The sequence below is a fragment of the Natator depressus genome, chromosome 9 (genome assembly GCF_965152275.1).
Source record: "Natator depressus isolate rNatDep1 chromosome 9, rNatDep2.hap1, whole genome shotgun sequence".
NCBI classification, from domain to species: Eukaryota; Metazoa; Chordata; order Testudines; family Cheloniidae; genus Natator; species Natator depressus.
The window spans coordinates 62,727,730-62,752,401 of NC_134242.1; the positions used below are offsets into that span (position 1 = coordinate 62,727,730).

Consider the following 24,672-nt stretch of genomic DNA (forward strand, 5'->3'; position numbering starts at 1 on the left):
AGTCACATGAGACATTGCAAACCATTTACATCATAGGCTGCAATTCCCACCATCTCTTGTAGGATGCCAACAACAATACCCACATTTTATAATGTTCAAACTATATTTAAGATATTATCTCTCATGTGCTCACACACTATCGTATGCTTTTGGCAAATAAATATAAGCCAAAATTTTCAAACTTGTGTGCCTGACCTTTGAGACTAACCTCCATAGTCTAGGGTCTTAAATAAGTAACTTGACATTCAAAGAGAAGACTTTCTGTGTGAGATTGGGCCAAATTCTGAATATACCATATTCTGTAAGTGGCCCACTGCGGTTAGTGAGGCCACTTGTGGAGCAAGTCAGAATCTGCTGATGTTGAGCCACTAAAATGCCCATTGACTTCTGAAAACCAGGCCACTTATTTAACCCATTGACTGTAGAAACACAAGAATGAACGTTTTGACTGTGTCTGCTCTGTGCCTCAGTTTCCCCTCTGTGAAATGGGGATAATGAATTTGCCTTCTCTTGCAAAGTGCTTTGAGATCTTGAGATGAAACGGGCTATTTAAGAGTTAGTTATTAATTTTATTTAGTTTATTGATTTTAATTAGTTTAGTTTAGTGGCAGAGGCCTGTGTTTCTGGAGGGAAAGGTGGTGAGTACTACTCCTGAAGCTGCATACATGTGGTCACTGGCTAACCAGCAATGGTGGGGTCTGTGTGTACGTATGTGGCCAAAAGACCTTTACGAGTGCTTGTCTGAAATGATTTCTGTTGACATTCTGTCTTCAAGGGGAGAAAATGTCCTGTGACGTGAAATCACTTCTAGAATAATGTGCCTTTTCCTCTGCTGCCCTGCATGGGTTTTCAGAAACTCTTTAATTGTATGGTGTTTGTTGAAGGGGTAGGGCCAGCTGGTGAATGCTGAAGTTTCAATGGACCTAAGCCAGTGTATCCCAGCTGAGGATCTGGCCCCCATCTCCGAAATGATCATAGAATCATAGAACATCAGGGTTGGAAGGAACCTCAGGGGGTCATTTAGTGCAACCCCCCTGCTCAAAGCAGGACCAATCCCCAAATAAATCATCCCAGCCAGGGCTTTGTCAAGCCTGACCTTAAAAACCTCAAAGGAAGGAGATTCCACCACCTCCCTAGGTAACCCATTTCAGTGCTTCATCACCCTCCTAGTGAGCAAGTTTTTCCTAATATCCAACCTAAACCTCCCCCACTGCAACTTGAGACCATTACTCCTCGTTCTGTCATCTGGTACCACTGAAAACAGTCTAGATCCATCCTCTTTGGAACCCCCTTTCAGGTAGTTGAAAGCAGCTATCAAATCCCCCCTCATTCTTCTCTTCCGCAGACTAAACAATCCCAGTTCCCTCAGCCTCTCCTTATAAATCGTGTGTTCCGTCCCCTAATAATTTTTGTTGCCCTCCGCTGGATGCTTTCCAATTTTTTCACATCCTTCTTGTAGTGTGGGGCCCAAAACTGGACACAGTACTCCAGATGAGGCCTCACCAATGTCGAATAGAGGGGAACGATCACGTCCCTCGATCTGCTGGCAATGCCCCTACTTATACATCCCAAAATGCCATTGGCCTTCTTGACAACAACGGCATACTGTTGACTCGTATCCAGCTTCTCAGCCACTGTAACCCCTAGGTCCTTTTCTGCAGAACTGCTGCCTAGCCATTCAATCCCTAGTCTGTAGCAGTGCATGGAATTCTTCTGTCCTAAGTGCAGGACTCTGCACTTGCCTTTGTTGAACCTCATCAGATTTCTTTTGGCCCAATCCTCTAATTTGTCTAGGGCCCTCTGTATCCTATCCCTACCCTCCATTGTATCTACCACTCCTCCCAGTTTAGTGTCATCTGCAAACTTGCTGAGGGTGCAATCCACACCATCCTCCAGATGATTAATGAAGATATTGAACAAAACCAGCCCCAGGACCGACTCCTCCACTTGATACTGGCTGCCAACTAGACATGGAGCCACTGATCACTACCCGTTGAGCCCGACGATCTAGCTAGCTTTCTATCCATCTTATAGTCCATTCATCCCGCCCATAGTTACTTAACTTGCTGGCAAGAATACTGTGGGAGACCATATCAAAAGCTTTGCTAAAGTCGAGGAATAACACGTCCACTGCTTTCCCCTCCTCCACAGAGCCAGTTATCTCGTCATAGAAGGCAATTAGATTAGTCAGGCATGACTTGCCCTTGGTGAATCCATGCTGACTGTTCCTAATCACTTTCCTCTCCTCTAAGTGCTTCAGAATTGATTCCTTGAGGATCTGCTCCATGATTTTTCCAGGGACTAAGGTGAGGCTGACTGTCCTGTAGTTCCCCGGATCCTCCTTCTTCCCTTTTTAAAAGATGGGCACTACATTAGCCTTTTTCCAGTCGTCCGGGACCTCCCCTGATCGCCGGGAGTTTTCAAAGATAATGGGCAATGGCTCTGCAATCACATCCGCCAACTCCTTTAGCACTCTCGGATGCAGCGCATCTGGTCCCATGGACTTGTGCTCGTCCAGATTTTCTAAATGGTCCCAAACCACTTCTTTCTCCACAGGGGGCTGGTCACCTCCTCCCCATGCTGTGCTGCCCAGTGCAGTAGTCTGGGAGCTGACCTTGTTCGTGAAGACAGAGGCAAAAAAAGCATTGAGTACATTAGCTTTTTCCACATCCTCTGTCACTAGGTTGCCTCCCTCATTCAGTAAGGGGCCCACACTTTCCTTGATTTTCTTCTTGTTGCTAACATACCTGAAGAAACCCTTCTTGTTACTCTTAACATCTCTTGCTAGATGCAACTCCAGGTGTGATTTGGCCTTCCTGATTTCACTCCTGCATGCCTGAGCAATATTTTTATACTCCTCCTTAGTCATTTGTCCAATCTTCCACTATTTGTAAGCTTCTTTTTTGTGTTTAAGGTCAGCAAGGATTTCACTGTTAAGCCAAGCTGGTTCCCTGCCATATTTACTATTCTTTCTACACATCGGGATGGTTTGTCCCTGTAACCTCAATAAAGATTCTTTAAAATACAGCCAGCTCTCCTGGACTCCTTTCCTCCTCGTGTTATTCTCCCAGGGGATCCTGCCCATCAGTTCCCTGAGGGAGTCAAAGTCTGCTTTTCTGAAATCCAGGGTCCGTGTTCTGCTGCTCTCCTTTCTTCCCTGTGTCAGGATCCTGAACTCGACCATCTCATGGTCACTGCCTCCCAGGTTCCCATCCACCTTTGCTTCCCCTACTAATTCTTCCCGGTTTGTGAGCAGCAGGTCAAGAAGAGCTCTGCCCCTAGTTGGTTCCTCCAGCATTTGCACCAGGAAATTGTCCCCTACACTTTCCAAAAACTTCCTGGATTTTCTGTGCACTGCTGTATTGCTCTCCCAGCAGATATCTGGGTGATTGAAGTCTCCCATGAGAACCAGGGCCTGCGATCTAGTAACTTCCGTTAGTTGCCAGAAGAAAGCCTCGTCCACCTCATCCTCCTGGTCCAGTGGTCTATAGCAGACTCCCACCACGACATTACCCTTGTTGCTCACACTTCTAAACTTAATCCAGAGACTCTCAGGTTTTTCTCCAGTTTCATACTTGAGCTCTGAGCAGTCATACTGCTCTCTCACATACAATGCAACTCCCCCACCTTTTCTACCCTGCCTGTCCTTCCTGAACAGTTTATATCCATCCATGACAGTACTCCAGTCATGTGAGTTATCCTACCAGGTCTCTGTTTTTCCAATCACATCATAATTCCTTGACTGTGCCAGGACTTCCAGTTCTCCCTGCTTGTTTCCCAGGCTTCTTGCATTTGTGTATAGGCACTTAAGATAACTCACTGATCATCCTGCTTTCTTAGTATGAGGCGGGAGCCCTCCCCTCTTGTGCTCTCCTGCTTGTGCTTCCTCCCTGTATCCTACGTCCCCACTTACCTCAGGGCTTTGGTCTCCTTCCCCCGGTGAACCTAATTTAAAGCCCTCCTCACTAGGTTAGCCAGCCTGCTTGTGAAGATGCTCTTCCCTGTCTTTGTTAGGCAGAGCCTGTCTCTGCCTAGCATTCCTCCTTCTTGGAACACCATCCCATGGTCAAAGAATCCAAAGCCTTCTCTCTGACACCACCTATGTAGCCATTCGTTGACTTCCACGATTCAACGGTCTCTACCCAGGCCTTTTCCTTCCACGGGGAGGATGGACGAGAACACCACTTGCGCCTCAAACTCCTTTATCCTTCTTTGCAGAGCCACATAGTCTGCAGTGATCTGCTCAAAGTCATTCTTGGCAGTATCATTGGTGCCCATGGGGAGAAGTAGGAAGGGGTAGCAATCTGAGGGCTTGATGAGTCTCAGCAGTGTCTCCGTCACATCGTGAATCCTAGCTCCTGGCAAGCAGCAGACTTTTTGGCTTTCCCGGTCGGGGCGGCAGATAGATGACTCAGTCCCCCTGAGGAGGGAGTCCTGGACCACCACCACCAGCCTCCTTCTCTTGGGAGCGGTGGTCATGGAACTCCTTTCCCTAAAACAGTGCATCTCATGCCTTCCAATCGGCGGAGTCTCCTTCTGCTCCCTTCCCTCAGATGTATCATCTAGTCCACTCTCCGCATTAGTACCTGTGGAGAGAACATGAAAACGGTTGCTTACCTGTATCTGCATTGCTGGTACATGGACGTTCCCTTTTCTTCTTCTGGAGGTCACATGCTGCAAAATTTCTTCACCATCCTTCTGTCCCTGCTGCGCAGCCTGCTCTGAATCTTCAGAATGTTGTGCCTGTAGAAGCATATTCTGACATCTGTCCAGGAAATCTTCAGTTTCTCTTATGCAACGCAGGGTCGATACTTGTTTCTCCAGACCTTGAACCTTCTCTTCTAATATGGCGACCAGCTTGCACTTTTTACAGACAAAGTCGCTTCTGTCCTGTGGAAGAAAGACAAACATGGCACATTCTGTGCAGGTAACAACAGCTGAACACTCACCATCCATATTACCTTCCTTCTAAGAGCTTCCTCAAGTGCTGTAGTAACTATTCAGAGAAACCTGCAAGATGAAAGCCTCAGTGGGGTCTCGCCAGGCAAACTCCCAGGCAAACTCCCTCTGTTAGCCTCTCTGCTGGTTCGCAGCCAACTGCCTTTTTATAACAGTCAGGCCCACAAAAGGCTCAACTGGAACAAAGCAGTCCTAATTCACACTTTTCAAACAATCAAGCACACGGTCAAACTGACAAACTGTCCCCGCAACAGACACTCAGATACTCACCAACACAGCCCCGCTAATGCAGCACTTAGCGTACCTCCTCTTGGACGGATCCCAGGCAAACTCCCTCTGTTAGCCTGATTCCCAAACCCCTTTCCTTTCAGGTCCTTATTGTTAATGGAGTGTCTTTCCCTGCTCCCAGTGGCTCATTCTTAACAAAAGCCCTTCCTCCCAGGGAATGAATGAAATGGAGAGAGGAAAAGCTCTCTTCTTCCCCTCCATCCCTGGGACTGTGCTCTCTCCCGCTAGTCACTATGAAAACACATTGGGGCTGTCACAGGTGGACATGCAATGAAGGAAAACAAGAAACATCCCCAAGTCAAAACCAGTAGAGAGGAGAAAAGTGGCTTTGCTGAGAGCTGATAAGATGTGCCTGAGCTCCTGGCTCTTGTCTCTCTCACTCTCTCAGATGCAGTTTTGATGCTGGAGGAGGCACCAGCAGCTTTCCTCTCTTCACCCCCGCCTTCCCCCAGCCCCTGTGCCTTGGACTGTGCTGGCAGGGCAATGCTGGGGAAGCTATTCTGGTCTCTCTTTTTCCCACCAGCAACAGCACATGGGCTTGGATGTCTGGAGTTGATGGGCCAGTGTGGCAAGGCCAGTCTTGGGGAGCCTTGTTCTGCCAGATGATTTCTTCTGCGTTGCTGCTCCCAAGCAAGAGCCACAGTCTCTGCAATGTCCCGCAGCACAGAGCAGTAGTCAGGGAGACAGCAAGAGTTTGTTGTTCCTAGCAGAGACCTGGGAGGGGAGGCATTCCTGTTTCTGTCATTCTGGCTTGGTGTATTCTTTAGTGACACTAGATTATCGGGTCACCTTTGTGTTATTCTTTCATCGCCTCCTTTGCTCCTGTTTCCTCTATTAATACTGTAGTGCCAGGTCTCAGGGCGGCCCTGTGGGGTTGCATTAGTGAACCAGGGAGACCACAGGGTCTGGCTGAGTCCAGTAGCCTCAATAGAGAATTCCCTTTGTATTCATTCCAGACCAGCCCTGTCTCTTCTCTACTGTGACACAGACCAATCCTCCTCCATTCACAGGGTTCTCTTCACCCATCCCTTTCTTTCCTCCCTCATTGCTAGTAAAAGCTGCACCCTTCTAACTTGGGAGGGGCACATTCTTGCCGGTGGTCCTGATTCCAGAACCACAGGAAGCCCCAGGGATTCCACTCCTAGGTTACCTTTTGAAACCCAGGTCAGGCTGGCAGGAACGGAAAGTCATGGCCATCTGCTGGCTTATGTGAGGGCCACTGTTGGTCTCCATCCATTCCTTATGGGCAAGTGTTTGCACCAGCAAATTGGCCCCAAATGGCCTGCACTATTGAGACCCCAATGGGCACCCTCTGGCCTGGAGTGGTTCCTTCCTGTTCATTGCTGAGGCTCAGGGTGTCGGGGAGAGTTTACATGTTGTTGTTCAATGGGTGATCTGTGCACTTTGGTCACCTGGGCTGTTAATGAAGCTCTAACTCCAATGAAAGAAAAGAACAGGATGGGTCTCCGCTAACTCCAGGGACTCCGAGGGAGCTGTGCCAGGAACAAATCTGGCCCAGTATATCTTGGACAGCAATGTGGTTCATTTGGCTGGAGACAACAGAGTTTGCAGGGATTGTGTTGTCCTATTTTTGGATTTAGGGTGTGAGACGTTATTCCCAGCCTAGACCCGGCATTTGGCTTGTTCTCTGCATGACAGAGATGGGGCTGAGCCAGTAGTGGTGCCAGGGGAGGAGGACCAGGGCAGTGTGTAGCAGGAGAGAATTACTTGTTGACAAAAGGGGTTTGGTTGGTTGAGTAACTAGGGATGTGATAGCAGCACAGAGAGCTTGCTCACGCTGAGCTCAGGGGCAGATTATGGTGTGTATGTGCTCAAGACAGGAAGGAATAAGCAGGAGCGGAAGTGCAGAAGAACCAGGGAACGCTGGAGTAATTCCAGCTAGGGGAGTGCTGGCTTAGCCCCTCATTAGTATGATGAGAATTACTCCTGGGGGAATTCTGTGCCACTGCGCATCTTCAGAGTTTATGACCCCCGCAGATTTCTTTGCTTCCCTAAGGAAAAATGACTTTCTGATGAGGAAACAAAAGGAAGCCACAAGAGCAGTGACCCTCCCCAGCAGTATGTTTCGGGTGCCCAGGGCTGCCGGCAGAGAGGTAAATCACTGTGGGGCAGGGGGCAGGACTGGGGAAGACCCGGCTGATGGCTCTGCTGGGCTGGGGAGGATGGGACTTCCTCTTCCCCTGCATGGCATCTCACTCCCAGGTTTCTTCCCTGGCTATAGAAAGCTCTGCAAACTCTCCCCTGCGCGCTTCCTGCACCCATCGCTCCTCAGCTGCAGGGGGAGGGATCACTGCACATGGAGCTGCTCCCCCATCCACCCAACCCCCGTGCATCCAGACCCCCTCATACCCAGACCCCCCCACTCAGCCTCACCTCCTCCCCCGCACCCAGAACCCCCCGACGAACCCCACTCCCTCTGCACCAGCCCAGTGAGCCACCCGCACCCAGATCCCCAGCATACCAAGCCCCAACCAGCTGCACCTGGATCTCCACACCACTGAGCCCCACTCCCCTAGCATCTGGACCCCACCACTGAGCCCCCCACATTCAGAACCCCTGCCGAGCTCTATCCCCCCCACACCCAGACACCCCTTCTGCTGAGCCCCAACTACCTGCACCTGGACCCCCCCTGCAGAGTCCTGTTGCACCGAGAGCCACCCAACAAGCCCCTGTGCATCCAGATCACGCCCCCGACCAGGATCTCCCACTGAGACACCCACACCCAGATTGCCCCACACAGAACGCTCTCAACCCACACCTGGATCCCCTCTCCACCACTAAGTCCCTACACACTTGGATCCTGCCTTGCTGAGCCTGCCTGCCCACACCTGGTGCACCTTGCACAGAGGGCCAGGGCCCTGGGGTGTTTCTGGGGTAGGCCCGGTCCTTGCTCTGTGTCAGGGTTGGTTGCAGCCTCACCGCTGACTACGTGTCTTGAAGGGGGAGCTGCACAGTGATCTCCCACCTCTGTGCAGCCATTGGCCTGTGCTCCCCAATGCCATGCTGGAGCTTCCACATTTATATGACAAATAAAATTTGCAGAATTTTGCAGAATTTTAAAATATTGTGTGCAGAATTTTTATTTTTTTGGCACAGAATTTTTTAATGTTTTGGAGCAGAATGCCCTCAGGAGTAGAGAATCAAGCTCCGTTTCCCTGCTCCACACCATACAAGGACCTGCTCAGGACCAAAGGGGGCTGGAGAGTGGAGACTCCTGCTTGCAGTGGGTAGGCTCAGTCACTATTGTGTGGTATTAAAGATGTAGTGGGATTTCAAGTCTGCTTAGTGAAGTCCATTGCCCTGCTGAAACTGATGGGACCCCCTGCTACCCAGAGAAAAGGTCTGTCAGAGACTAAAACTGGTCCTGCACTGGATCTTAGCCAGATGGTCCCTGTGATAAAGGGGGGTTGGAGAGCAAATGGGGGAGGTGGGGTGAGTCCGAAGGCCCGGTGTTCAATGGGATTTAATCTCTGGAATGAGAAGAGAGGAACCTGAGGGTGGAGCTTCTTGATGAGGGGACTACAGTGCTCCTCCCACTTCAGGAGAGCGCTGCCGTGTTTCCGGTACTCTTTGTTGCACAGTCCCAGCTCTGTTAAGCCTCAGACACATTAATCGAAGGCAGTTCTCCTGGGGCAGCAGCAAAGGTCGCAGAAGGAAAAGACATTTCTATTCCTCTTTTATTCCTAGGGCTAAAATTGGAAAGAAATTAAATCCCCAAAATGAGAAGCTGAGAAAATGAAGAATGAGAGAGCCATAAAGCCTCTGTGCGCAGCTGCAGAAATTACCTTCTAGTACTTAGGTGTTTCATCCATCTGAAGATGGCAAGGACTTGGGAGGTGACAGGAATTTAAAGTTTTCAGCCGAGACTCTGCTCAGTGTGTTTTTTCTCCATAGGGATGTTGTGTTTAAATTAATTGCAAAAAGAAGAGCAAAGTAGACACAACTCTCAGGGAGAAAGAAGCCTCTGCTATATCACAGCACAGCATCTGAGAATCTGCTGCTGTGAGACACTACAGTGTCCCCTTGCTATATCATCACGGCAGAGCACCCAGGAACTCCTAGCACTAACCTCCCACTACATCCCCTCTGCTAGATCACAGCACAGCCTCTGAGAACCTACCGCACTGAGACTCAACTGCATTCCCTCTGCTAGATCATAATACAGCCCCCAGGAACCCCCAGCACTGGGACTGAACTGCATTCCCTCTTCTATATCATAATACAGCCCCCAGGAACCCCCAGCACTGGGACAGAACCGCATTCCCTCTGCTATATCACAGCACAGCATCTGAAAGCTCCAGCACTAAGACACGAGCACATCAGAGTGAATAATGGATTATTTTGGTTCTGCAGCAGAACAGAAAAATCCAAGGGGTGGGGGGGGGGAGAATCCACTTTGAACTGAAACCATTTTTTAAAAAAAACTTATCGTCAAATAAAAAAACTAAAAGAAATGCATTGAATGAACCCAAATATCTTTTGTGTCAACATGAAACAATTTTTGTGTGTGTTCTTGTTTAAATTCAGCAGTTTTCAGGTGTTTTTCACCTTATTTAATTTTTTTAATGGGCCAAATTTGAAAACAAAGTGTCATGTTGAAACTCATTTGTTCCCAGGTTTTTATGACTCACTATTTGTCAGATTTGACCTGAATTCACAAATAATTCCAGAGCCCTGAAAATGCTTTTACTGAGACATTTCTGTCAGAGACAAAATATGTTGCTGAGCTCTAGACATGACTGTAGCCAGGACCCACCGGTACTGCATCTCTCTCATCTAACAGTTCACAGCACATAGCTACTTCCAGGACTGTGATAAAACTGCATCCATCTCAGTTGGCACTTGTATACACCGATCTCTGTTGACCCTGCCCACCTCATAAACATCAGTGCAGCTAACCTCACAAAACCCCTTGGAGATAGGGTGGTATTGTTGTCTCATTTTAAAACTGAGGCATAGGGAGCCTAAGTGACTTGTGTATCCAAAATTATCCTCAAAGACTGGAGTCAATAATTGAATTCAGTCCCTGGCTGGTGCTTTAAACCACAAGCCCATCCTTCCTCTGACATTGCTGGCTTGCAGCACAGCACCTACCACCCAGAAGCTCCTGGCATTTAGGTATGACACTTTTACCTCTGCCATAATACAGCAAAGAATCCAGGAACCTCTAGCATTAAGACATGACTGCCTAACCTCCAATATAGCTCAGCCTTCCAAAAGGAGCAGTGGGGGCAAAAAACCAAAACTGAGCTTGATAAGTGTATGGAGGGGATGGTATGATTGGACACCCTACAGTGGCATGTGGCCCATTGGTGACTGCTAGAAGCAAAAATCCGCAACAGCTGGAGATGGGACACTAGCTAGGGAGGGCTCTGAGTTACTACAGAGAATTCTTTCCCAAGTGTCTGCCTGGCGGGTCTTGCCCACATGCTCAGAGTCTAAGTGATTGCCATATTTGGGATGAGGAAGGAATTTTCTCCCAGGTCAGATTGGCAGAAACCTTGAGGATTTTTCGCCTTCCTCTGCAGCATGGGGCATGGGTCCCTTGCAGGTTTAAACTAGTGTGAATGGTGAATTCTCTGTAACTTGAAGTCTTTAAATCATGATTTGAGGACTTCAGTAATTCAGCCAGAGGTTAGAGGTCTGTTTCAGGTGTAGGTGAGGTTCTGTGGCCTGTGAGGTGCAGGAGGTCAGGCTAGATGATCATGATGGTCCCTTCTGGCCTTAGAGTCTATGAGCACGGCACCTGGGACTCCCTCAGCACTTTGCAGTTGTGCATCACCACTGCAGTATAACCGCACAGCATCTGGAACACCCCAGCATAGAAGCAAGACTGTGTAACCTCCACTATATTGGCACAATACTCGGAAAGCTCCTGCTGGCACAATACTCGGAAAGCTCCTGCACTAAGCCTGGACTGCCTCACTCCCCATTTTATTACAGTACACCATTGGGAACACCCCACACTGGGACACGACTGCATCATCTCTGCTAGAATGCAGCCCAGCCTCTGGGATCCCCCAGCACTGCATTACTCCTGCTACAGCACATCACAGTGCAGCATCCACAAACTGACACACAAACATACCAGCAGATTATATTAGGGCTGAGATTCTTAAATAAATAACAGTTGGTGATTACAGCTGAATTTTTAATAACAGCCTTCTTACTTCCCTCCCTCCCCTAATCACTTGTAGAGGCAGTCCCACAGTAGACAGCCAGAGAAGGGAGAGGAATTGAGACAGAGTAATTTGTATTCCAACTCAGCTGCAGCTAGTGCTTCTGAGAAGCAAATAAAAATAGCACTCAGTCATTTTGTAAATAATATCCACCCCCTCGCTTGCCCAGGGAGTCGTGAGCACTTAAATGGGAGATTTCAGGAATGAGTGGGTGGTGAGGGGGTGGCAGGCTGGCTCTGTCTGCAGCACAAAGGATGGGAGCCAGCAAGGAAAAGATGCAGGGACTGGATCATTCAAAGTCTAAGTGATGCACAGCAGCAACAGCCAGGGATGGGGAGAAAATGGGCCTTTGACCCCTTATATGAGGCATGTCCCACAAATGCTGTGGCATGGAAGCCCTGCAGTGCCCTGGATAATGCTACTGTAAATGTTCTGCTTGTTGGAATCAGTGGGAGCCGAATCCAGTCATTGGTGCCGAGTGAATACGGCCATTTATTGTCTTTGCAAGCAGGGTAGGTCTGGCTTGAGAATTTCTTGGAAAGAGGGAGGGTAGCTTCTGAAGAGGAGCAGGTATTGGGAATACCAGGGTAATGCTTGGGGAAGGGATGTTCTGGCCTCTGTTTTACATTTTCATTGACGACCTGCCCCAGCTCTGGAGGATTTCTGCAACCTGAACCAAGCAGCATTGCCTGGCGAGGAGGGGCGAGTTAATGAATACTTTTCTGCGCTAGGATGTGTGTGTTGGGGTGGGGGGACCTCTGCTCAGCCTGCAGTGCATTGCTTCTGCCTGCAAGATTTCTCCAGATGGCATTAGAAACACAAGTACACCCAGACCAGGGAGTACACTCTTTGGCAAAGAAGGATGGTGCAGTGATTAGGGAACTAGCCAGAATCTTGGAAGACCTTGCGTTCAATTCTTTGTTCTGCCACAGACCCTGGGCTGTGCTGAGTGCTCACGACATTCAGTGCAGGAGTCCTGGGCAGTGTGAATCTGTGCTGAGTGCTCACGACATTCAGTGCAGGAGTCCTGGGCAGTGTGAATCCAAGATCTGTGCTCACTACCATGGGAAGTGGAAAGTGTGGGGGAAGAGAAGCTTATGCTCAGTGACAGCTCCTTGGGGGTAGGGGTGGACATTACCTAATCTATGCCGTGATCTTTCCTGACGGCTGCAAATGGCCACTGAGGGCACCTTCATATGTCCATTTCGGACATCACGACTGGCCCCTCTGTGCACCGCCAGCCGCTGGTTAACTAACACTGCAGTAGCTGTGTAGGATGAGTCTGGCTCCCTCCCACTCACCACGAACAAATGAGAACGACCCCCACTGGAATCCCAAGCCCTGAAGGATCTGTTTAGCTTGTCTACAGAATTCCCTGCCTTTCCACCAGGGTGCAAAGGGTGATAAATATCAGTGGATTGTTCAAGAGCCCAGCTTCAGTGGTATATTCCCTGTATTAAACAGTTTATAATACAGCAGTACCTAACTTGGTTATGGCCTTGGTCCCATTGTGCTGGGTGCTGTACAAACATGTCAATGACAGTCCTTGCCTCAAAGGGCTTAAAACAGACTGCTGTGCCGATTGGTATTCAGTGTCAATAATCTATCATGCAAATGGGTGTATTGATTAATATTATTATTTCTTATTTGTATGACAGTAGCATGTAGAGGCGCCAATCTGGGAACAGGTACTTCATTGTGCCGGGTGCTGTCTGAACATAGCAGAAGTTCTCTGCTGCAGAAGGCTCATGACAAGACAGAGGGAAAGCAACTACTCAAGGTCATGCAGCAGAGGCAAGAGTAGAAGGCAGCTCACCAGACTCCAGGCTAGTGCCCTAGTCGCTTGAGAACCCTGCCTCCCCTGGCAGGTTAACAACTCTGTCCTAGATACACAGACCTGGAATCAGCATAGGCCCAGCATGCAAAGTGTGTTTTTCTCAGATGCTTATTGTAATTGCCTCATCCTCCCCTTTCTGCCATCCCTCCTCATTTGTTTATTACACGCCACCTGTTACATCTAGTCATGAGCTTCTTTAGGAAAGGGACTGTGTCTTTATTTTGTGTCTGTACAGCGCCTAGCACTACAAAGCCCAGATCCCTGATTGGAGTCTCTAGGTGCTACTGCAGTATCAATACTAGTGATAATGAATAAATTGCACTGGCGGCTGGGAAGGTAGCCCACTGGTGGATTAGAGAATGTTAACATTTAACAAATACAATAGCCACTTGCAAACACAATAGGGAAATCAGGGATCTGACATCACAACATGCACCATGTTCATTTTATTATTATTTATTATTTGTAGCCCTGTAGCCCTGAAGTCAAGGCCCAGGAGCCCTTGTGATAGGTGTAGTACAGACACAAGATGGTCCCTGCCCCAAGAGGCTTACAAACTACACATAAGACAAGAGACAACAGCAAGCGGTGTTTAGTTTTGATTATTTCTGGCAGTGCATCACAGTGCGCCGTACGTCATACACTGGAGAAAGGTGGGCTAAGGACTTGGCTCTCATGAGTTCTATTCCCTGGTCAACTGCCAGCTTCCTAAGTGACCTTGTACAAGTCTCTTTTTCTCTGTTTCCCTGTCTGTAAAATGGGGATCATAACACTAACCTGCCTCCAAGAGGACTGCAAGGCTTCATTCATGAATGTGTGCAACCAGCTTTGAGAGGCTTGGCGGGAAGATGTTAGAGAAGGACCAAGTGTTATTTAATGTTCTGCAGCAGATTTGGTAAAAGTGCTGAAGTGTCCGTGATCCAGCACTCAGCTATTAAATATTTGCTGGGATGTGTGGCGAGATGGCCAGCTTTCCATGGGTGAATGATCAGGTTTGCAGATTAGGAAGGGGAGAATTAGCGAGGCTGCTCTGCATTGTATTTTGGACTGTAGTAGAAAAGGCTGCTCTTTGCTTTCTGCCCAGGTAAAAACAGGTGCAATGTGGTCCTGATATTTGCTTTTCCAACCTAAATATCTGTAAGATCCTGCTAGGGAGAGAATGTATCATTACCACAGAGCCAGTGAACTCATACAGTACTAAAAGCAATGCATTGCAGAAGTCCTTGGGTTGCATAATATTACTAGGATCATGAATGACCTTAATCCCAAAGACTGTAGTTTGCTGTGATCTGCTTGTGCTTTTGTTAGTTCTAACTTTCACAGCTCAACTGGAATTTGTAGGTGGGCGGCAGCTATTTTTTGGTGGAAATCCCTCTAATTCAAAGGCGAGTCTGATTCTGCCTCTCCTATATGGCCAGGGATGTCCCTCAGGCACAGCTTAACTGGAGCGGTTCTGCTGCACATGGGTTCATGGGGGCAGTGTTTGTGGAAGCCAGCGTGCCTGTAAGCCCAGCTGCATGGGGTCTCTCTGGGGGCTGCCACACAGAGGAGGCTTGGAGGGTGAACGGCCCAGGGGAGGAGCAACAGTGAGGCTGGCAATTCTATGACTCTGGGATCCACTGACTGAAGTCCCCTTATCCCCTATAGAGCACTGTTTGCGGGACTGCAAGGGTCATCAAGTCCAACCCCTTGCTGAGATGCAAGATGTGTTGGTGTGGTGTGACTCCATTGAATTCAGTGGTGTTTACATCAAGCAGAGTGGAATTTGTGCCCAAATCTGTTGGAGTAGAGGGGTGTGTCTGGCTTTTCTAGAAAGGGGTGGAGGAGTTGGGGCTCTCAGGGCCATGTCATGAGGGTGAGTGGCCAAGATACAGAGTGGTGACTTAGTCTAGATGTAGAGGATCTACAGGATAAATTGGTTTTTCTCACTCAGGGGGCACAGTGGATGAAGCAAGGTGCTGCCCCTGAGCTCTATGTGGGCGGTAAGATGTGACCTATTGTGATCTTTGGGCCAAGGTGGAAGCATGGATAGTGGAAGGTGCAGTCACGTGCTCTGTGTCGAAGGTAATGCAACGCTGGCCTGTAACAGACAAAAAGACTGGAAGAGGATTTGGCCAGGATGTGCAGGGTGCATTCCTGAGAGAGAGGTTGAATGGCTATGGTGTCCCTCTGACCTGATGACCCTAGTTGCTACCACATCCCCTTGGGGCTACAGGCAACTAGGTCTAGTTTAAAGCTGGCCTTGGTAACTGATCTGGTCCCCGTTCAGTCCCAGGAACAGGGGGACACAAAGGTGGTGATATTTACAGCCATCTTTGTCCCCTCCCTCCTTAACTGCACCAAGCAAGTCTTGGCTACAGCTTGAGGCCATGGCCCAATGCTTTTCCTGAGGCCATTTGACCTGCGGTTTCCAGAACATCCCTGTGACTATAACTGTTTTAATTAAATGGTCTCTTTGATGGATGGTGACGGCTGGACATCCTGATGGCTGACACTGGCTTTCTCGATTATTATTCACTGTGCAGTCTTTGGCATAATTTAGTAACTGACTGTCCAATACATTGTCACACTGTGATTGCAGCTATCTATATATTATATTAAGAAGTATCATTTATGCAAGGAGACGGGAAGGAATAAGTACATACTAGACCAGGGAAAACCCATTGCTTTTGGGAGCTGATATTACCAAATGGTCCCATCCACTTGGATCCAACAGCCTCTGTCCCAGTACATCATGTACATGGCTTTGTTTTGCACTGCACCGTGAGGTCCTGTCGTGCGACAGTCCTTACTTGTGCTCTCTCTATCAGAGAGTGTGAATGAGTCAGCAGCAGGGTAGGGAGGTGAGCTGTTCTGTCTGTCCTCCTCTTACTAACCTGGCAAGTTTGTTACTGGATGTGCACTTTCATCCTAGGTTTGCATAGGGTGACCAGATAGCAACTGTGAAAAAATGGGACAGTGGGTGGGGGGTAATAGGCGCCTATATAAGAAAAAGTCCCCCAAAAATGGGACTGTCCCTATAAAAACAGGACATCTGGTCACCCTAGGTATGCAGGTCTGGCTAAGCACATGCCAACGTCCAGATGAGGAAAATCCTGGGCCATATCCTGCAGGAGCAAAGGGACCGTAGAGTCTAGGGACTGGACAGTTTACAATAGGCTGCATTCACTGGGACCCTGGATCAGGTCAGATCCATCCAGGTTTGTTTTGTTTGTTTGTTTTCTCCCTCACAACTTCCTAGGCCCAGCCACTCTTCTTCAGCTATTTCTGTTACAGAGGCCTCATTGCTAAGCTTGGTATGGAGACAGTGGGAGTTTCAGCTATGCTGAAACTAACTTTACTAAGAAGGGTCTGCAAAAATTATACCTATTTTTTAATTAAACCCATGTGTGCTGTCATCTTCCTTGGGATTGTGCTTAACGCGAGCTTAGAAATAAAGCCACCAGGATCACTCAAAAGCATGTCCCAAAGTCCTCTCTACCTCCCACAAGCCTGCTAACATCTGCTCATCAATTCCTGTTCCAGTTCTCCAACACTTGAATCCTGCAGGTCGCTTTGTGAAATACAGATCCTCTCGCTGACCCACCATCCCTTGCAACATCTCAACGCCTTTCTGTCTAAGCCTCAAAATATTCCATTCTGCAGACCACAAGGAAGGACCATGGCTGGACCTGGATCTCAGCATGGTGATTAGTGCTGTAAATTATGGATGTCAGGAATGCTGAAAGGGAAGAGGGAGAAAAAGTAATGCATGTTCTCACCTCATTAGAACTTTTTTCTTTGCTATGTGTCTCATTTTGGGTCCTGCTTGGAAGGAGACGGAGAGATACCCTGAGTCTCTAAGAATTACAAAAGTAACTTGCTTTGCTTAGAAAAATGCCTAATTGACTACTGTGTACTTCAGAAAGTATACTGCACATATATTTCTCTTTAACCTTTCACAGCATCAAGACAAGATCAAGGGTTACATATATAGCACAACAATATCAGCCACAGGCTGCCTCAGAAGCTCTCCAATCGTAATAACAAAAGACATGTATACTATATTTTAGCCATTAAGGAGAAGACCCTGCCAGAATGCATTATCTTACTTTAGTTGCAAAACTTTGAACTGCAGAATGAAGCCTCATGATGCAGCAAAATAAATTGAAACGTGACAAAATATCCCTCTGAGAACAGAGGAATTTCCATAACTGAATTGATCAGTGGGCCATCTTCTAGTCCAGGATCACATATATAACAGTGGCCAATGCTAGGTACTTAGATGAAGCCAGGAATCTCTCTTACTGACTTCAAATGGACAATTCCATCAGGAGGTGCCATTCTGGACATCTAGTCTCATTCAAAGGAAGTGAGAGCACATAGTCTAGTCCTAAACTGATTAACATCTGTTAATGGAAGTTTTCCATTCTAAGGGCCAGATTTGGCCGCATTTCTGTGAGATACCTAGTGAGTAGAGCACTGAACTGGGACCCAAGAGGCCTGGCTGTGATACTGACATGCTGGGTGACCTTGGGCAAGTCACATCTTCATTCTGTGCCTCGGTTTTCCCATCTATAAAACAGGAATAATGATACTGACCACCTTTGTAAAGCGCTTGGAGATCTACTGATGGAAAGTGCTAAATAAGAACTAGCTACTATTATTATTATTCACATTGAGCGGTACTTAACTCTGACCTGGCTTCAAGCACTTTAGCACATGCTTAACTTTAAACACATTCTTTACTCCCATTGAAGACAATGGGACTTAAGCAAGTGCTTCAAGATAAGCACGTCCTAAAGCACTTTCCTGAGTTGGGACCTCCCAATGATTTGGGGCTGTTCCTGGAATAAGACGTTACTTGGCATCAATACAGGTAGTAAAGTCTGGCAGCTAGGAGATTATAGCAGACAGGTCAATACTAGCTTTTCGAGAGCTATCGTTTTTCATGAAAGAGACAAGTAAGAAAACAGCAAATGCAATGAGAGTAAAAGGCAATCCAAATATTGATTCTTGCACATTCAGAGAAACCCAAAACTTTAACAAAACCAGGGTTTCTTAAAACTGGGGGGAAATTCAATGGCCTACTGATCAGGCTGGCAAATACAAAGGGATTTTGGATTAGAATTTCACAACATCAGGGTTTACCTCTATACTTAAGATGGGTAGAACCATAGAAAATTGTGCATTGTGTGACTGTGTACATTATGTAAATATGCACTGTCTGAATGTACTAGGATATATCCATCCTTGGTGTAACTCTGTGGAAGTCAATGGAGCTGTCCCAGAGGTGAATTTGCCCCATTATGGATTATAAAATTGGCCATTGTTCACAACATGATGGTGATGACAATTCAGCGCTACAGCAGGGAGGCATCTGGTATGAAAAAACAAAACACAACAAAATGCTAAAATCTTTTCTGTGCAAATGAAAATACTTCTCTAATTACTCTTCTCTCTTGTTTTTCCCAGACAGCGTAACTGAAGTCAAGACAGACATTTATGTGACGAGTTTCGGCCCTGTCTCAGACACAGACATGGTAGGTGCTGTAGATCATAGAGGTCTGACTCTGGGACTCTGGGCGTGTGCATTGTTCTTCTTGTACTGGGTTAATTGGACAAAAGTATGAACTATGGAAACAATGTGGCAAGAAATCTATCCAGGTTGCCTGTGAAATTTCTGCTCAAGCATAAAATCTGGGTAGTGTGCATTATTATTTGTCATTTGCAATAGTGGCAGCCAGCAGATATGGAGCTGGAGATATCTTCAAGAGGGCAACAGTCACAGTAATTCAAGAAGCATAAATTCGTACAGCATAAACCACAGAACTAGATGAGGTCTCATTCCTCTGTAACAAATACCAAGAAATCCCATTCTGTTGCTTTTGGTGGGAGCTTAGTGCAGAAAGCAGTTGCAATAGAAGTTCAAAAAAAGACTCTATTTTGGTTTCACATCTTCTTCTCAATTCCATTTTGGTTTTTGGAAATCCACCAAACATAATCATTGGCATTACTCTAAATCCAGGTACAATAATCTGTGAAGGAATTTCTGTCAGTATCCTTTGGACTAGAACTGGGTGAAGGTTTTCAATCAAAGCTCTTTTTCGGTGACAAATGCAGATTTGTTAACACCAAAACGTTTTACAGATTCATGTCAGTTTTGCTGAATTGTTCATGTTGAGAAAAAAGCACCAACAAAAAACATTCTACAAATGTCGAAAGATTTCAACATTTTCAAAATGAATCATTTCAGTGTATCAATTCAGAACAACTTTTTGTTCAAAATTTCCAAAATTGAGAAGTATTTTAAAAAATGCTCAAACTGAAACAGAACATTTTGGTTTGGGTCAAACAAAACATTTCATTCACCCTGAAATGAATTTTTTTCAACTTCTTGGTTCAACAAAAACGCTTGAAATTTTTTCATTTTGTGTAGACCCAAAATTATTTTTTTATTATTATTATTGTTTTTCAGAACTGCTAGCAAAACAAAAAAAGTCAGTTATTCACACAGCTCTATTTTGCAAGCTAAGGGTACTTCTATACAGGGCTAAAAGAAACTCAGCACAGCCGCAGCTGGCGCAGGTCAGTTGTCTTAGGCTAGTGGGGCTCGGGTTGCAGGGCTAAAAATTATGATGTAGACTTTTGGGCTTGGCTGCAGGCTTTGCCAGCTGGTCCTGGCTTGGACAGCTGTGGCCATGCAGCAGGTTTTTTATCCCTGTGTAGACATGGGCCAAAAGGTGAAATCCTGGCCCTGTTGAACTTGATGGGTATTTTTCATTGACATCGTGGGGAAGAGGGGGCAGGATTTCTCCCTATGTTTCATTGCTCAGCGCAGCCATTTGGGACATCCAGGTGCATGGAAGGAAGAGGGGAGAAGAGACATGTTTACTCACCAGAAGGACGTCCATGGAAACCGAAAGCATTTTCTAATATGGTCCAATTGTATCTCCAATTGCTGGGACACGTTGTGCCGCTTCCCATCAAAAAGAGGTTTAGACGCCTGCTCGTTCTTTTGATTTAGAGGAGCACGAATCTTGTCTTTTAATCCTTTTTTTCCTGCCTGATGAAGCTAGGGTGTTTTGTGGGTTTTTTCAGTGAGTGCAAACAAAGGGAAGCAAATTGGGGGGTACCACCAAAAGAGCAAGAGCTTCCTACAGCATGATTCTGCCTCTCTTACTCATCTTGAGTAGCATCTTTCTTCATAACCAGCCCCGCTTTCTTCATTGTGACTACTCGTGGAGTAAGTTACGCGGTAAGAGTGTCAGATTCTGACCCTATGTAAGTGGGGCAGACCATCCCCCTTCCTTCACCAAACTGCCCTAAGTGCCTGAGGCAAATATACAGGGTAAGAGAGAGAGAGAAAACAAGTGAACTGACTGGCATATTCTGACATGTTTAAGGAAAATTATTAATGAAAAGGCCTGAGGACTGAATCTAGGTTTGCATTCCCTCAACAGTTTGTCTTCTAATTAAAACAGAACTGTAGAGCATAATTAATAGTGAGCTTTCTCAAAAGCATTTCTTGCAGCTTGTATTGCACAAAAAGAGGATTTGGTAGTTTGTGTTTATTTTTAAATTACATGCTGGCATCATTAGTGGGGACCGACACCCTGGTGTGTGCCTCATCTCTGAGTGTCATTTCATCTTGGATTTCCCCACGCTATTGGATGCTTTTTTGGCTTGAAGGTTCTCCCTAGCAGGGGGACAAGAATTGAATCCAAGCAGGCTTGGGCAGGATCAGTGTCCTAAAACAACCTTCCTCCAAACCTCTAGACCCTAGAGGATTTCATTCTCCATGTTCATTCAGCCACGGACATCTCTCCTGCTGCTCTACCAATGGGCCCTCACTCAGACTATTAGCACTGGTGATCAGAGAAATTAGACGAGAATTAAATCTCTGAATTTCATTCTGATGCCTCCCCCCATCAGAGGAGTCTGTCTTGCTTTGGAAGGACCACTCCCTGCAGGGTTAAAAGTTAAGTTAATGTCACTCTAGCTGAGAGTATTAATCTCATCTGAGTTCTCTCTATCCATCTTGTTCTCTTTCACACCACAGCAAAGACTAATAATATATTCAGCAATCCCAGCCCTTAGGGAGTATCTGATAATTACTTTCAAGGTGGAGCATATTTGATTAAGGGAGCATGTATAATGAACTGTGAAGAAGAAATATGAGGTATTGAAAAGAGGAAACTATTCTCCACTGTGTGATTTGACAAAATGAATTTAAAATTAGAAAGACAGTTAAAGAATAATAAATTTTCTCTCCTCTTGCATGCTTTAGTTCCATAGATTTTGCCCATGCATAGCAGATGTGCAACTGCGTGCAGTTCTGGTGCTGAGCACACTTTGAAATGGGTGCTCAAGAGAGAACTGCACAGGGAAAGGAGGATGAACTTGCACCTTTCTCGGGATTGTTTTCCTATCTTAGATAGAAAAGTGAGGAAGTCACTCCTTCCGCACTGGCATCTGTCTGATGATCCAGCCCCTGCGCGTACCACAGCCATCATTAGCTGCGATTGAAAGGCTGCCTTGTGCATCCAGATTCAGACAGATTATAATGATGATGAGCGGCCTGGGTGGTGAGGCAAATAATGTTTGCTATTGAGAGCGGAGAGCAGCTGATTACTAACTACAGAGGAGTGTTGTCTGCTTCTGTCTGACATGGGGTGGGAGGGACTCCAGACTCACGAGCTATTCAACATGAAAAGCATTGGCTGATAAGATCCACGCTAATGTCAGATATTAGGTGTTCCAGCTGTCCCTCAGCTTGTTAACTAGAACACAGATGAGAATCAGAAAAGTTTCTGTGCCCTGTAGAATGAACTCTGGAGAGGGGCCCTGCAGAGGAGAAGAACCTGAGCCAGGTTTCTGGCATGGATTTTAGTCACAACTCTGGATGGAGAAGAATGTGACCTATAATTTTTGGCTCACCAGGAATGGTGTGTAGGTGCAGGCACTGGGAGGAGGAGAATCTGAACTGGGGGGTCTGCTCTCACATGGGAAGGGCACTGGGGGGCAGAGGAAAGAGACCCTGACCATGGTTTCTCTTCTTCTGAGGATTAGACTCTTAGTACAGAAGGAGAAAAGGAGGAGCTGAGGTTGTGTTCTCTGTGGTATAGTTTGGGAATTGTTCATCAGAGTGAAGGTCCTGAACTAGATTTCTCTTCTCCCTCTGAGAAGGACTCTTTCTCTCCTGACACGGAAAGGAGCAGAGGGCTTTGTTTCACTGTACTTGTCACTGAACCTCTTGTCCCCACGCTGCCAAAGAATCATTCAGGGGGCCTTGGAGAGAGATTGCTGCACTCTCTGTTAAAGATGGTTGCTTACAGGGTCCCAAAGGGACCATGGTTAAAACTACAAACTGCAGGTTAAAATATACGGGGGATTTCAGAGAGGAGAAATCATGGGAACAAATGTCCCTGGCCTGGCACACTCTTGTGTTCCTATTTGTTTAGCTAGGATTGCATGCCTCATACAGCAGGGCAGAATCTGATGCTAGGCATTTATTTATACCTTGTGGTCAGCAGCATCTGGATGAAGATGTCATGTGTCAGAATTCTGTTTGATTCAGCATAAGAAAAAAGTGAAGGCATAGACCCACAACTGTAGTAGAGCCGCATCGTTCCATTGATTGTACTGGAATAACATCCGTTTTAGAGCTGGACAAATAACAGATTTTTCACTTTGTTGGCAATTTCAAAAAGTCAGAAAAAAAATCATTTCAGATTGGACCGAAAATTACAGGTGAAGTGAAAAGTTGCAAAATAATTGTTTTTGTGTGAATGAAATGTTTTGCTTCCACCATTTTAAAATGTTTTTGAACTTTATTTTAAAAATTAAAGGATGAAAAGTCATTTTAAACTGAAAAAAATTGGAAAGTTGCGTTTTGAAAATGTCAAAATGAAACATTTTGGTTTTTTTTCAGAACATTTTTCCGCAAATGAAACATTTGGCAAAACCAACATGAATTCATGAAACATTTTGGTGTCACCAAATCTGAATTTTTCACCAAAAAAAGTGTGTGACAAATTTCACTCAGCTGTAATCAATTACTTCAGCTGAAGACCTGAGCCAAGCCTCTAAAGGGCCAAATTCAGTCTTAGTGTAACCCCACTGGTTTCAAAAAGAGTTACACCCAGATTAATTTGACCCCATGTGTCCTGTCCTAATTCTAATTTTATCCGGGTTTAAACATATCTCCTGCATTTCTGGGTTCCTCGTTCTTGGTAAAGTTCATTTCTGTTCTCCCAGTGAATAAAATCAATTTCTATATTATTAATCCGGTGCTAACTGAATGCCTGCAGGATCCCCGAGTCCTGACCTTTCATATGTGGGAACCATTACAGACATCACTGAAATGCAGCCATCTCTGGCGTGAAAAGTGGTAGCTGTTTGATGGTGCTTGGCAACACTGCACAACAATTTAGGACTGAAAGTGGCTTAGAGTATAGTCCTGATGTTTCAAACATGGTTGCATAAAGTTAGGCATCTGAAGCCATATTTAAGCACAAATCATTAGGATCTACCTGTGGTGTCAGTTGCATCCTCTGCTTCCTGTTATCTTGAAACTGCTGTGCAATGTCGCTGAGACAGAATGGCTGAGGAGTGCCACCCTAGGGGTGGCTGCATTTCATTGTTTGGTGTATGATCCCAATGGCATATGTACAGTGTATACGGCACTTTGAGATGAAAGATGTAGATGAATACTACAGGGTATTCATGTAAAGTCATTATACCAGAGGTAGCAATTCCAGCTTGCCTTCGGGTCTTATCAACCCTGGAGAATGCTGCCCTGCTAAATACCTCTTGTTCCCACTTCAGTGATTGAAATGCCACTCCGGTCCACAGTCATGAGTGCAGTTCTCCCAAAACCCCATTGCACTCAACGAAGGGAGCCGTTTTCATTCTCTGGAATTTATGGGGTGGCTTGCAATGAAGAACTAGATAAAATCAGGTTTGATGTGCTCTCCTCTCTCCCCCTAGGAATACACCATTGATGTCTTTTTCCGGCAGTCCTGGAGAGACGAGCGGCTTAAGTTTGATGGCCCCATGAAGGTCCTCCCCCTTAACAACCTGCTGGCCAGTAAGATCTGGACTCCTGACACCTTCTTTCACAATGGCAAGAAATCAGTGGCCCACAACATGACCACACCCAACAAGCTGCTGCGCCTGGTAGACAATGGCACCCTTCTGTACACCATGAGGTAGGTGTGCCTCTCCTGGGCATGGACAGAACCTGAGCCCATGGTTCTGCGAAAGCCTTAGGCCCTGCGGGGAGGCCCTAGGCTGAGGTGATCCTATGGCATGCTATGTCCAAGGCTGTGCAAGCTTCCCACTTTTTAAGGTCCAAAATGAGTTTAATCTCTTGACAGTTGAGCTGCAGATTAATCTGCATAGTGT

At 46.5% G+C, this 24,672-nt stretch overlaps 1 protein-coding gene across 2 annotated transcripts in view; it reads left to right on the top strand.

The window, feature by feature from the left end:
- The window catches only part of GABRA3 (gamma-aminobutyric acid type A receptor subunit alpha3), a 138,237-nt gene that overhangs the window by 71,641 nt on the left and 41,924 nt on the right, over positions 1-24,672 (top strand). For both annotated transcript variants that reach the window (XM_074964375.1, XM_074964377.1), the window contains exons 4-5: positions 18,739-18,806; positions 24,256-24,476. In XM_074964375.1, the coding sequence (XP_074820476.1) occupies positions 18,739-18,806; positions 24,256-24,476 (289 nt within the window). The remainder of the gene's footprint in view (positions 1-18,738; positions 18,807-24,255; positions 24,477-24,672) is intronic.